Here is a 13,069-nt window from a genome sequence, read left to right on the forward strand (position 1 = left end):
ATGTTTGCAAGAAAAAGAACATGTCACCATGTTTCTGTTGGTCGAAACGTGCATCACATGGACCAATCAGAGACGTCCATACTGTGTCATGCAGATTCTAGTATACCACGTAAGTTGTGGAAGTAAAGGTAATGACAAAGAGACAGCAACAGAATTACCGAACTTCAAGATTTCAGAAATTTGTGCATATTTAGCATTTTTTTAGTGTGTAATTAGTGTGTTGTGTCGATACCATTGGTGGTTACATGCAGGTAAGAGGTAGAGATGTAACAATTAGAGATTTTGGTGCTACGATTATTGTCAGAGAAATAGTCGCTGTTTCACGATTACTACAATTATTTTGTGCAAATTCATTTTGCAACAGTACTTAGTAGGGCTGTCTCTTTTATTCAAACTTCGAACATTTGTTTGAGCATGAGGTGAAAAGTTTGAATTTTGAACTGTAATTTCCTGTTCAAATGTCAGTTGTAGTCTCTACAGGCACATCAGACTATTTTATGCAGTTTGCCTTGTGGTCAAACAGCATGCTTACTGCATCAATTCACAACTTAACCCTCCCAAAGCTTGTATGACGGTCTGAACTGCTGGAGAAAAATGGCCTTACTCTACGAAAGCTATGCAGCCAGATTGTTGTGAATGCGCGTTGCTTTTACGCCTGCCGGAATATTACACACCCTGTTTTTTTTTTTTTTAAATTCACCCTGTTCCTCCATTTCTGCCTAATACCCTGTGTTGGGTGATACTGTAGATTCAGTAACACTGACCAGAGGACACTAAATGAACATCCATATGCTTTTTGATTTAAGTTTGGATATTTGAGTTGGGAAAAAAAATGGTAAAAGAAAAAAATAAACCCTGTTTAGAGTGTTGTCCAAAACAATTATAATATTCCACCAAAGTGGGCAGCCTTAGGTCTTAACACATTGCTTGTGTAACTTTTATGTCATAGAAAACATCAAACTAAATTAAAGCTGCAAGCAGCATTGGGCGGGACCTCGCACCGGGCGTTCCGTCTCCCCCGCGATCCGCCTCCCGTGACCGTCCACACCTCAGCTCCACTCACACCTCTCCGTCCCCATACCAGTTCCCACCCTTTAGTGTCCGTCCTTCTTACATCTGTACAGAACACCAGCGACCCTCTGCTGAAACACCATCACCTTTAAATGAGACTTTTATTTTGGAAACTCTACTGTGTTTATGTGCATTTGTTTTGTATGTGAGAGAAAGAATCAGTTTGAAAAATGAATTGAAATTGTATGAATAATTGAGCATAAAAGTGATGATTTATCACATTTAAGGCTTTTATTTTGGAAAAACCCTATTGTGTGAACATGTGTGTCTGTGAGAAAGAGTACTTTTGAATGAAGAAACATTGTACAAACAGTTGAGTGTTTGGTCATAAAAATGAAAAGAAGTTACGTAATAGACATTTTGAATTATTCTTAATTGGGGTTTTATTTCGAAAAAATGTACTCCGTGTACTTTTGAATGTGTGCAAAATTTCCAATATCCACAATACAATGCAGTAAAACCTGTTTTAAAATTTAAAAAAAAAAAAAAAATTTTTTGAAGCATCACTGGGACTTGAACCAGGGTCCTCTTGTTCTGTAGGCAGCTACATGAACCACTGCACTACAGAGAGACGTGAAAGGGTGCACCAGGAAGAGTTTTATAGGGACTTTGTCATTGTGAAAGTGAAACTAAACATACTATTCAAAAAATCGCCATTATTCCATAACCGTAGGTCCGATTTGAAAAATTCTTTCACTTTTGGATTCTGCAGACTTGTGGGGATTGAATGAGGTATAACTTTTGTGTCAAAAGTCTGAAATGAATAAGCAGTAATTGCAGAAACGTAGAGTAACTTTCAAAGGCAGATTGCCAACTTCCTGTTGGAGTTAGCTCATAAGTGTCAGTGTATGATTTGTCGGGCTAAATCAGACCAACATTTTGGCATTTGTTTCATGTTTCTGTGACATTCCTACTGGTCGCTAGGGCAGATTTTGTGTGTTTCTTAGTACATAGGTGGAACTACAGAGTCCATTTTGGCACCCAAGGGGTTAAATTTGATATTGTATGAAAGTGTTCAGCAGTCATGACATACATGGCAAATTTGGTGAGTTTTGGAGCATGTTAAGGGGGTCAAATGGCAGTCTGAAGTAGAAAAAGTATGAAAATAAACAAATTGCTATAAATCAATAACCGTACATCCTATCTCAAAAATCTTTGCATGTGAGCATTGTTCTGAGTCCCATGAACGCGTAGATATGCCACATGTGAGGAAAAACTCCAAAGTGAAAAATGAGTTCCAAACATCACAACTTTGCGGGCTTCTAAAAAAAAAAACTAAGACAGTTATGGAAAAAGTGCGAAGTAACTTTTTTGAGGAGGGTTTACTCTATCTTTTGGTGCTATTACAGGGCTCGTGACTGCAACTGAATTACGGTCGCATGCGCCTGAGAATTTCGGTAGTGCGACTGTTTTTGAGATTACGATCGCACGGTGCACCAATAAAAAAATGAGCGAAAATTAATACGTGCGCCTAGAATAATGGCTACAGAAGTAACTCGTCAGCTGAAAATAAACAAGCTCCACGCCCCGCTGACTGAAGCGGAAAATCTAGTCCCCGCCCTCTCGCGTGCGCAGGCGGCATAAACAAAGGGATCAAATAACTCCACCGACGTTTGAAACAATCTCCTGACTTCAGGCGTGGTGTAGACCACAGTGACTAAGGGGCACCAGGTCAAGGAGACTTGACTTCAGGCGTAGTGTAGACCACAGTGACTAGGGTACGTTTACACGGCAACACTCCGCAAAGATTTCTCCTTTGCGTTATAAAATCATTCCGCGTTAAGACGACGCCGCTATGATAACGATCTGCGTTAACATGAGTCCGCGAGGACGGCTGAATACGCTGTAGTGTCCATGCCAGACCAGTAGCTGGCGATGTAGAGCTGTAGTGAAACAGTGGTGGTAAAACAGGCGCCTGCGCACAAACAATTTCCGGTTTAGACAGCCTTTAAATGAGGAGAAGAAGAAGAAGAAGAAGAAGAGGAGGAGGCGGACAACACTATTTACAAACAACAATGGCGAGTGGTCGTACAAAGACGCAGGACTTCTTTGTCTGGACAGACGAGCTGAGCACAGTTAGCAGCACGTATGTTGTTCTGAAACCGGCCATTGTTGTTGTGGTTGTTCCTTCTTTTTCTGCAGCTTTATTGTGTCATAGAGGCTAGCAAACCAGCTTAGAGGCGCATTACCGCCACCAACTGGCCCGGAGTGGGTTAACTGGCGGTTCTTGGCTGCGCGCGCATGCGGTGACGTCATATTTTACCCCGGAACGCTCCGACTCGCGTTAACACGGAGCTGGAATGCGGAGCGTATCGATAACGTTCCACCCTGGACCCTGGTATCAAAAGTTTCCGGATTCAGGCACTCTAGGCACCGTTTCCATGTTAACAGAAGGCTAATCCGCCATGAAATCTTCCCAGAGTCGACTGAATCCGACGCCGTGTAAACGGCCCCTAAGGGCCTTTAGGCCATGAAATAAAAAAGTTGGTTGTTGCAAATAATGGTGTGATTCGTCTTTCTTCTCCAAGAACCAACTAAAGTATATACCACACATTGACAATTGTTTTGCACCTGTGTCAATGTAAGCTTTTTCTTTCATACTCTATTCAAATACTTTATTCTAGGTTGTTAACATTGCTTAAATACATATAGGAATATTACTTGGTATGGCCAAGAGTTTTGCTTGTTCTCCAAATTTTTTATATAATAGTGGTGCGCCTAGATTTTAGCCTGTGCTCCTAACTTTTTAGGGTTAGGAGCACAGTGCTCCTAGGTCAAAAAGTTAATTTTGAGCCCTGTATTTAGAAGTCAATACGACAAACGGTGTAATCGGAGTTAGTTTTTAAAAAATTTATTTTTAAAGGCATATTGCGAACTTCCTGTTGGAGATAGCTCATAGGTGTCAGCACGTGATTTGTTGGGCTCGATTAAATGAAGGTTTTGGCGTTGGTTTCGTGTGTCTACGACATTCCTACTGGAAGTTTGCAATTTGAGCATTTTACTTTGAAAGGCAAATTCTGAACTTCCTGTTGGAGTTAAGTCATGAGTGTCAGCATGTGATTTGTCGGGCTCAATGAGACGAAAATTTTAGCATTGGTTTCATGTTTCTACGACATTCCTACTGGCCACTAGGGCCGTTTTTGTGTTTCTAGGGGGCACTAGAGAGCTCATTTTGGGACCTATGGGGTTAATTTTTACATTTTATCAAATTTTTCGCCAGACCTGACATGTGTGCCAAATTTGGTGAGTTTTCAAGCATGTTTAGGGGGTCAAAATCCAGGTCAAAGTGGTGTCTGAATAATGATATAACGAACGAGTAACAATAGGGCCGTGCTTGCAGGCAAGGCCTCTCACTGTGTGAGAGGGCCTTACCTTTCGGCTCGGTCCCTAAATATGTCAGCCTAAAAATACAAAGAGGTGATTGTTACATCATATCGCCCAGACCTACCTCTAATCAAAGACATGAACAATGAGAAAATTTGCTGCTGATTAATTCCTAACTGCTTTTCCTAAACCCTCATGCTTTGTCTGTCATTGTGTCTTCTAGGAGCATGTTTGAGTGACAAGCTGAGGAGGAAGCGGGATCTCTGAGGCTCCGCCCATTCTGCTGGTGGAGCACCCTGCACATCTGACCAGAGACCCCTTTAGTCACCTGGACAGGTATGAGAACAGGTCTAATAGAAGGAAGGAGATGGAAATGAATGCAAATCACTAATGCAAAACCTGTTCTAAATCCTTGCCTCCTGCTGCCGTTGCACATTTATTTTGATTTGTTTGTAACATTGATGTCATTTTTAACCATTTTATCATGATTTATTACTCCATTAATAAATTATTTTGATAATATGGTACAGAGAAACAACAGTATAAAAGTCTTTGGCTACTAAATAATATAATACACTTAAAGGATCTGTTAGGATTTGTTGTCTTTGTAACAAATGTTCGTGTTTGTTTTCATGTCATGTTAAATATTTAACAAGACTATTTAAGCTGACTTTTATCTGTCATGTCAAGTTGGAAAAAATCCCAAAGTTAATGTTAACCAGTAGTATTACCCTAATTGTGAAAACCAATTAAAATGTAGTTATGGGAAGAACAGAACAAATAACTGTGAACTGAGGAAAAGTGTGGGATCATGAGTTGTAAAGAGTTGGAGTACACTGGCGTCACTCAGACCAAGAGGCATGATGCTGTGGTTTGCATACTCTTAAGTTTGCTGTAATTTACTTCTTCACATGTGCAGAATGTATGTGTGTGTGTGTGTGTGTGTGTGTGTGTGTGTGTGTGTGTGTGTGTGTGTGGTTGGCAGCTGTGCTCTGTCCAAACATCAGGGGAACACCCGCTGTGACAGTAATGTGTATTGATTTTGGCTGAAAATGGCCAAGTGATTAGAGATTGAAGTGTTTAATTCCACTTTGTGCCGGTGCCAAGCTTTGAATTGATAATCAATTTCATTTGAGACTTTTACGCTGCCGTGCGCTTTTTGTTTACTATTTGGCCTTTAACACCATGTCTTCTGTTTGCTCTCTTTCTCCAACCCTTTCTAAAACTTTTTTTTCTTCTCTTCTCCCTTTGTATCTCTTGGATATCTTGACAAAAGGATACAAAGTATATATTGATCCTATTCACACAGACAAGTCACTGTGTTTTGTTAATTTCTCCTGTTTTTGGACATCAAGACAAAGCATTACTAAAACATTTTCTTTAATAAAACTATACAGCATATATGTGCAGTATCAGCAAAAAACTACAAAACAAAACAGCACTTACAAGGGTGTCATTGTGCATTATTTCATAAAATTAGTAGTCATCTTAAGTAGTACCACAGATAGACAGAGTTTCTATGGAGCAAGAAAGTTCAAATCTAATGTCCATTTTATTATAAAGGCCAACTTTAGGTTCGTTGGTCTAGTAAAGTTCTAAGGACTACACATATGCATTTCTCAGTTTCTGTACTTAGATACAATCTGGATATACTATATGGGAGAAATGTACAGCAGTCAAAATATAAGTTTAAGAGAAAAAACTGCCTTTATAAAGCAAAGTGTTAGTATTTAGTTTGACCCCCTCCCACTTAACGTGTCTTTAACCCTTTTATTCAGACAATATGAGATTCATTGCATTAATCTTCCGATGTTTTATACCAAGTTTCATTCAACACATGTCAGCTGTTTCTAATTGTTTATGCTGCTTCTAGTCACAGGGACAGGGCTCACACTAAATAGTGACTTTAACCTTTAGAACCGATTTAGTTCAGTTTTCTGTGCGTGTGTTTTAAGACTGTGCATATATTTCCTGTATTTTCTTGTTGTATCTCAACAAAAGAGAATGACAAATAAATATGTACGCACATTTTAACCTTGCAGAACAGCAAAGTTAAAGGTGACCTTAGACTTTTTCACATTACCGTATGTTGACTAGAGGATGAATGTTATTGTTGCACATTTTCTGATAGTAGCACTTAGATCTTCTCTGTTTATGCTATATGAACTCCAAGACAGCTTTTGACAGTCATTAATTATGTCGGCGTAAACCCTTCTCAAGCATATCTATGACATTCGTTTACGGTTTCTTGGCTGTCTTTGTCTCTCTGTCTCATTCTTTTCCCCCATCTCTGTACTCTGGCCCCTTTTTCATTTCTCTGTGGGACTAGTTTGTGTTCTACAGTCAAGGTTATGACCTGAAAATGAAGTGACCCCAGCCTTTTTTTTTGTGTGCCAGGGGCGAGTGTGTACCTCAGCTTATCCATAGAGAGTGATGGAGACGGGGCTTTAGGCCACCTTGTTCTGTCTCACTTCCCTAATATTAGCCCATGTCTTGTTCTGCTCCAGTTGAGAGGCATTACGACTGTTCGGAAAATCACTGCTCCCATCAGTGTTGTCTTGGAAACCGTTGAGCTTACCAGGCCCCGCATGACCCAAGGACAGCTCACAGACTTGAACAGCACCCACTCTGGCTTTCTCATTGAAGATGATTCCAACAATAACATGTATTTTTGTGTAGTTGTTGTTTATGACGGAGCAAGTGGTTTTGGAAATAAAGGCGTTTGGTTTTGTAGGGAATAAACCAGTATGTACCAAGAGCAAGCAAATAAACTGTCCAAGAATTTTATTATATGAATTACCAGTACAAACTTTGTGTTGATTAGTAACACACAGATCCTCCTCTCTTATTGTAATCCACTCACACAAATACTCTGTCTTCTCTTCCTCTTAATTTTCTTTTACACTTATAAACACAATCCCCAGAAGGGAGGTTCCTCACTCCCAGTCATAAATTGCGAGGCGAGTGAAGTTCTGGATCGTCCTGCTTCAGAGTTTTTTCAAGTGGTTGTGAGAAACACTGGTTGCGCAATCACTAAAAGGGGGATTAAGCCTGTGGGAGGAGAGGAGGGGATATGAAGAGGGACACAGAGAAGGATGTGAAGGGGGAAGTTGTGTTCTCGTAGCTGAGTAGTGATGGCAACCGCTCTTGAAAGGAGACAACATCACTGAGATACGAACGAACAGGAGAGGTGGGGGTCGGAGAGGCTGAGGGAGCAACGGAGGGAGAAAGAGCAAGCGAGATGCCCAGGATGTAGATAGAAAAGAAAGATGGAGGGAACGTGATATGTTAATGGATTAGGAGGGTACGGAGATGGAAGGACGGAGGATTGTGTGTCTGTTTAATGTCATAGGGAGCCAGGCTGTTTAAGAGACTTCAAAGAGACAAGTGCCCAACATAAACTGACACACACATGAAACACACACATGGAGAAGTAGGGCCTGGGGCTGCCATGAGCCCACAGAAGACCTAAGGTATCCTCTGTCATGCCTGACTAGAAATACAGTGAGTTGAGAGGCCAACATATGTGTACATGTATTTGGGTAACATACATGCATATAAATCTTCTTTCCCACTGCTTAGAGCATTGCTGTCTACTTCTCTTATTTATGCTGTGATCAAATAGCATCCTGTGAAACCAGCTGACATCCCTCTGACAGCGTTTTGACATGACTTGGTGAGCCAGAATCAAGGCGTATGTCTCTGTGACGGCCCCCGTCTCCGCCTGAGCATGTGCTTATGTGTTTGGCTTGTGTGCCTACTTTTGTGTGCGCGGCGGGAAAGATGAAAAGGGAGATACTTCTGTTTCTTCTGCACTATCGGGTTGTTACTGCGTGGAGGTTAAACAAGGTCCACGCTAGCGGTGGTCAGAGAAATAGAGGGTAGGGATAAGAGAGTGAGGAATGGACTTCAGGCTCCCCACTAGGTCAGGAATTTGGGGAATTCTGAGAGGAGTCATCCAAACATTAGGACAGACAATCTGATAAATGCTTAGGGGATATCCGGGATGATCTGGGCTTTTTACAAATGGGTTACTTTACAGGAATATCCTAAAGCAGGTTTAACAATGTTCGCCACATGATTATCAGTTCCAATCTTTTGTTTGTTTCACGTTTTTGTGGGTTTCTTCTGTCTGCTCCTGACTGTAGTGTAAATCAAGCCAGAATGATAGAATGAAACCCTGAAATTTGACCAAAAAACACTATGTTTTAAACAGTAAGATTGAGAACTACAAGGAATGAATTAACATGGCATATAGCATGGCTGTCAGTTACAGCTCTCACTTGTCTGTGTGCTCATTTTACACTTGGTGCATTTAATGTATTTATGTGAGAGAGACAGAGCCATAACTGCAGTAAATAGTTTGAACACTGTGCACTGATAACACAGTGATGATGCTATTTTTTTTACTGTAGTCACACACACAAAATGTCAAGTTAAAATCTGGAAAAAAATCTGCAATGATGCAGTTTTTAATTTAAGAAAATTGACGACATTTCAATAACTCAGAAGTGAAGCTTTTTTTTAGATTTAAGTAAAACAACAACCCCAAAACAGAAAATGTATAGAGTTGTGTGGTCTTGTTTGTAGTGCATCATCGTTTCTCTAAATAGAAATGGCCATGTCTGAATAACTATAGGATTAATATTAACATGTATAAGAGGTGTAATTTATTGAAATCTTCTCTCATTGCAGAATGTGAATTTTCAGCAAGCTGTCCAAGAAATACTGTGACTGGAGTCCTTGTTCCTTTTTGACTTATCTTGATCAAGTGTTTTTCTTCCCAGCGAAGTAGATAACTAACCTTTCTAGTGGTGGTTTCTGTGCACCAGTTTCTCTTTGTCATCCTAGTTGATAAAATCTTGCAGTTTTTGCAGTTTAACAACATGCATTACTGAAGGTCTATAAAGTACGTGGTGAGTATCGTGTAATTTCCAGTGAAGGTAAAAATAACGACTGAAAATAAATGTGGGAGTGTGTATTAAGCTGCAGCAGTCATCACAACCTTGTGATATTACTAATGTTGTCGACTGTTTGTCCTCCCCAACACATGACAAATAGTTATTATTTACAAAGTGATAACAGGACATTTTATGTTAGGATATTTATGATATGCATTACAATATTTATGGTTAGGCAGGCTTATTTTTTCCTAGTTTGCACTTAATGGCCCTATCAGTATTTTTCCGACAGTGTTTCTTTGTGTATTTTTACCCCTTTTGAAGTTGTTTTACAATGATCTTCTGCACAGAAGAATATCAGAATACATACTGTACGTGTGTACATAGCCTACTTTGACCAGGTATAACTTGTAAAACTACTAGAGTAGTAGAATGTGAAAATTCCACAGGCAGTAGAGAAACACAGACAAGAAAAAACAAACTTTGCAAGAATTCGCAGATCTCCACTCCTGTTTTCTGCTGTGCGAGGCACTTTGTGCCACTCGAATCCTATCAAGTGGAATTTAGAAATGCTGCTCTGCAGTTCTCCATCCTCCGTGGCTACTAAGCAAAGCTAAACTAAGCTAAGCTAAGCTAGCTATGCACAAACACCTTTTTTCCACCCTCTCAGGGGCACGAGAGAAATCACCATGGCCAAATTAATTTTCTCCCTTCTGCTTGTACTGCTGCAACCTGAGGGATCACTGAGGCAAAGAATCAGCCAAAGAGGGAGTGATGGTGCTGAAGGAAAGAAGGAAAGGAGAGCAGAGGAATTTTAATGTGGCTGTGTCTGTCTCTTGCTGCCTGCCAAAGAAAAGCAATTACTATCACAGCTCCTCTCTCTGTGCTGTGCGTGTGTGTTGTGTGTGTGTGTGTGTGTGTGTGTGTGTGCGCGCTTACCTGCAGTTCAGTGTGTCTGCACTTTAACACACAGGGATTTACTGCTGCAGGTTAAATGTTGGGTTGCACACTGCAGGATGTTTGGAAACTCTGATACAGTTGATTTGTATCTCCATCTTGGTGAAACTTGAAAGAAGCTAAAGCATTGTCTAATACAATGCAGCTTACACTCTGAAATGCTAATGCTAGTTTTCACTGTGTTGATAACAGTTGCTGACACAAAACTAACTGATATCCATTTCTAAAGGTACTTGAGCATTTGCTGTTTTTCTTTGAGAGCGATGTATGAAATCTGAAAGTGTTCGCTTTGAGCCTCTTGCTGAGTGTGGAGGTGACCATTTGGAGAGGCGCTGATTACCAGGCAGCAGATAAGAGCTGAGAGACAGACAGACAGACAGGCAGGCGGAATGACAGATGGAAGTGTTGAGAAGATACTCAGGCGTAGACCCGTGGGAGGGGTGGAGGTTGATGGGAGTAATGAGAAAGTCAGGGAAATATGAGACGAAATGGAGTGATCCCGTCTGCAAAGCTTTGGAAAAGCCTGTGATTTTCTGCAGTTGAGGTCTCAACATCACTCCTCACCTCAGCCAGAGTTCTAATATTTCTCTCTCATCTCCTTCTCTTTTGCTGTCTGTCTTTCTTCATTTTCTGACATTTCCAGGATGCGGAGGTTCGCCTACTGCAAGGTGGTTTTGGCCACCTCTCTGGTGTGGGTGATGCTGGATATGTTCATTCTGCTCTACTTCAGCGAGTGCAACAAGTGTGACGACAAGAAGGAAAGAGGGCTGCCTGGGAGAGACGGTGAGTGTGTATCACAGAGACACACTCTCACACCCTCCGGCGCTGTCTTCTAACACCCGTGTGTGTATTTACTGCAGATGCCTTGGCCAGGCCGCGGGACGGGCCAGGTGAAGGAGGGAAACCCGTGGTGATCCCCAAGGAGAATCAAGAGAAGATGAAAGAGATGTTTAAGATCAACCAGTTCAACCTTATGGCTTCTGAAATGATTGCTCTCAATCGTTCACTGCCTGACGTCCGCCTGGAAGGGTGAGCCTCCCTGTGTCTAATCAGGCAGAGCTTTCCATAAACACCAGCTGCCAGCCAAACAGTCGACTGCTTATTTAAGTGCAGCCGTCAGTCAGTGTGTGGCAAATATGAGCAAAATAACTGAGGATGAAACACATAACGAACTGAATGGATTTCACAGTTAGGGAATGTCATATTAGATGGGATGGATAATGGCAACTAGATGATCATTAAAGTCCAATTAAAGCACTCCACTTACCATATATGCCACGCTAATGTTTATGGGCTTAATGAATGAATGAACGAGTGAATGATTTGTAATTACACTGTGTGTTTTACAGCACAGTTATCTCTTAAGACGTATCACAACAACACTCCAACAGGCAGAGTTGTCAAAGCAACAGGCCTGTGTCATATGTAGGCTATGCCTCAGCCTCATACTGTCATTTTAAAGTTTAAGATGTCCTACAGCGCTTTTGTAGTTTCTGCCATTGAACAGTTATGCAAACTAATGTCAGACGCCCTAAATTATGTTTTAAAAATAAAATGTGATGTAATGGAACGTCCTGAATGCCCCATATGTGATCAAGTATATTTAAGTTTTTCCACATCATACATTTTGCTAGTGAGTGATTTGTCACCTGCTTAATGTCCAGTGGAGAAGAAAAAGGATAGAAAAGGTTTAATTTGGTTATTTACACACAACAAGCTAGACAAAGCCCTTAAATATTATTATTAATATCAGAATATATGATGGGTCAATGACATTAGAATTTGTACAAATTTGGGCAATTTGTCATTTATGTGCTCATCATGAACATAGATCGTTCTGTTTCAACATAAAACAAATCACATTGGTATACCCTAGCAAAATGTCTCACTGCGCAAAAACAGATTAAAATACACATCGGTTCATCACTACAGTGTCTTACAGTTGATGTACCCTGCATCCATCATGAACATTTGCAGAAATGACTTATATGAGAATGTCTTGTCTGTTAAGATTTAGTGTAAACAGTACTTAGTTCCCCCTCTAACTGGTTTGTGGTACGTAAAATTAAGAATAATGTTGAAGAAGTAAATGCAGATATTCCACCACAGCATTTTCTTCTCCATAATGAGGAAATGGATGTTATTCAAGTGTGTTTCAGCGCTAGTGGCTGCAGGTTATATTGTGTACAGCAGACAGCAGAGAGGCATGCCAACAGCTTGGAAGATTTGTCAAGGTTAGCTCGAACAGGTTGAAACCAAATGAGCCTCCCATCCCCCCCTTTGTGCCTTTTTGTCACTCTAGTGGAAGAACATGCATAGATCAGTAATGAAGGTTTTTAAAGATAGACTGACTGACAGACACAAGACTGACAGGCAGGGGCACATGCACACTAGACAGGCAGGAAAGAAAGAGGACATTGATCCGTGAAATGGGTTTTAGTCTTTGAGCGAGAGTTGATTACTAGGTGTGTTTTCACTCAGCCTTCTCTCCGTCTATCTGCTTTTCCAATTAGGAGATAAGACAGAGTCAATATCGAGCAAGGGAGTGTGTGTCTGTGTGTATAGGCACGCATACGGTTGTGTGTGGATGGTCAGGTTCAGGGAAACTGAATAAATTCATCATAGCCAGGCATGTCGCCTTTAGCAGAAACTGTGACGTAGACACTCACTGATGGGTTATTTTCATTATTGTCAGCTGTGCAGTGGCTAAGTGTAAAAAACAAGGGAGGATGGGTCGCTCTGATATTACAGACAAGCCCTTTGTTAATGCCTGTATTTGTGTATATGCGGTTGGGCGGCCCTGCAGTATATGAAAA

At 40.8% G+C, this 13,069-nt stretch overlaps 1 protein-coding gene across 2 annotated transcripts in view; it reads left to right on the forward strand.

The window, feature by feature from the left end:
• galnt1 (UDP-N-acetyl-alpha-D-galactosamine:polypeptide N-acetylgalactosaminyltransferase 1) overlaps positions 1-13,069 on the forward strand; it is a 48,614-nt gene that overhangs the window by 21,751 nt on the left and 13,794 nt on the right. For both annotated transcript variants that reach the window (XM_030158089.1, XM_030158090.1), the window contains exons 2-4: positions 4,619-4,731; positions 10,897-11,036; positions 11,114-11,282. In XM_030158089.1, coding sequence (XP_030013949.1) covers positions 10,898-11,036; positions 11,114-11,282 — 308 coding nt within the window. In that variant the 5' untranslated portion in view covers positions 4,619-4,731; position 10,897. The remainder of the gene's footprint in view (positions 1-4,618; positions 4,732-10,896; positions 11,037-11,113; positions 11,283-13,069) is intronic.

The sequence above is a fragment of the Sphaeramia orbicularis genome, chromosome 16 (genome assembly GCF_902148855.1).
Source record: "Sphaeramia orbicularis chromosome 16, fSphaOr1.1, whole genome shotgun sequence".
Taxonomy (NCBI): domain Eukaryota; kingdom Metazoa; phylum Chordata; class Actinopteri; order Kurtiformes; family Apogonidae; genus Sphaeramia; species Sphaeramia orbicularis.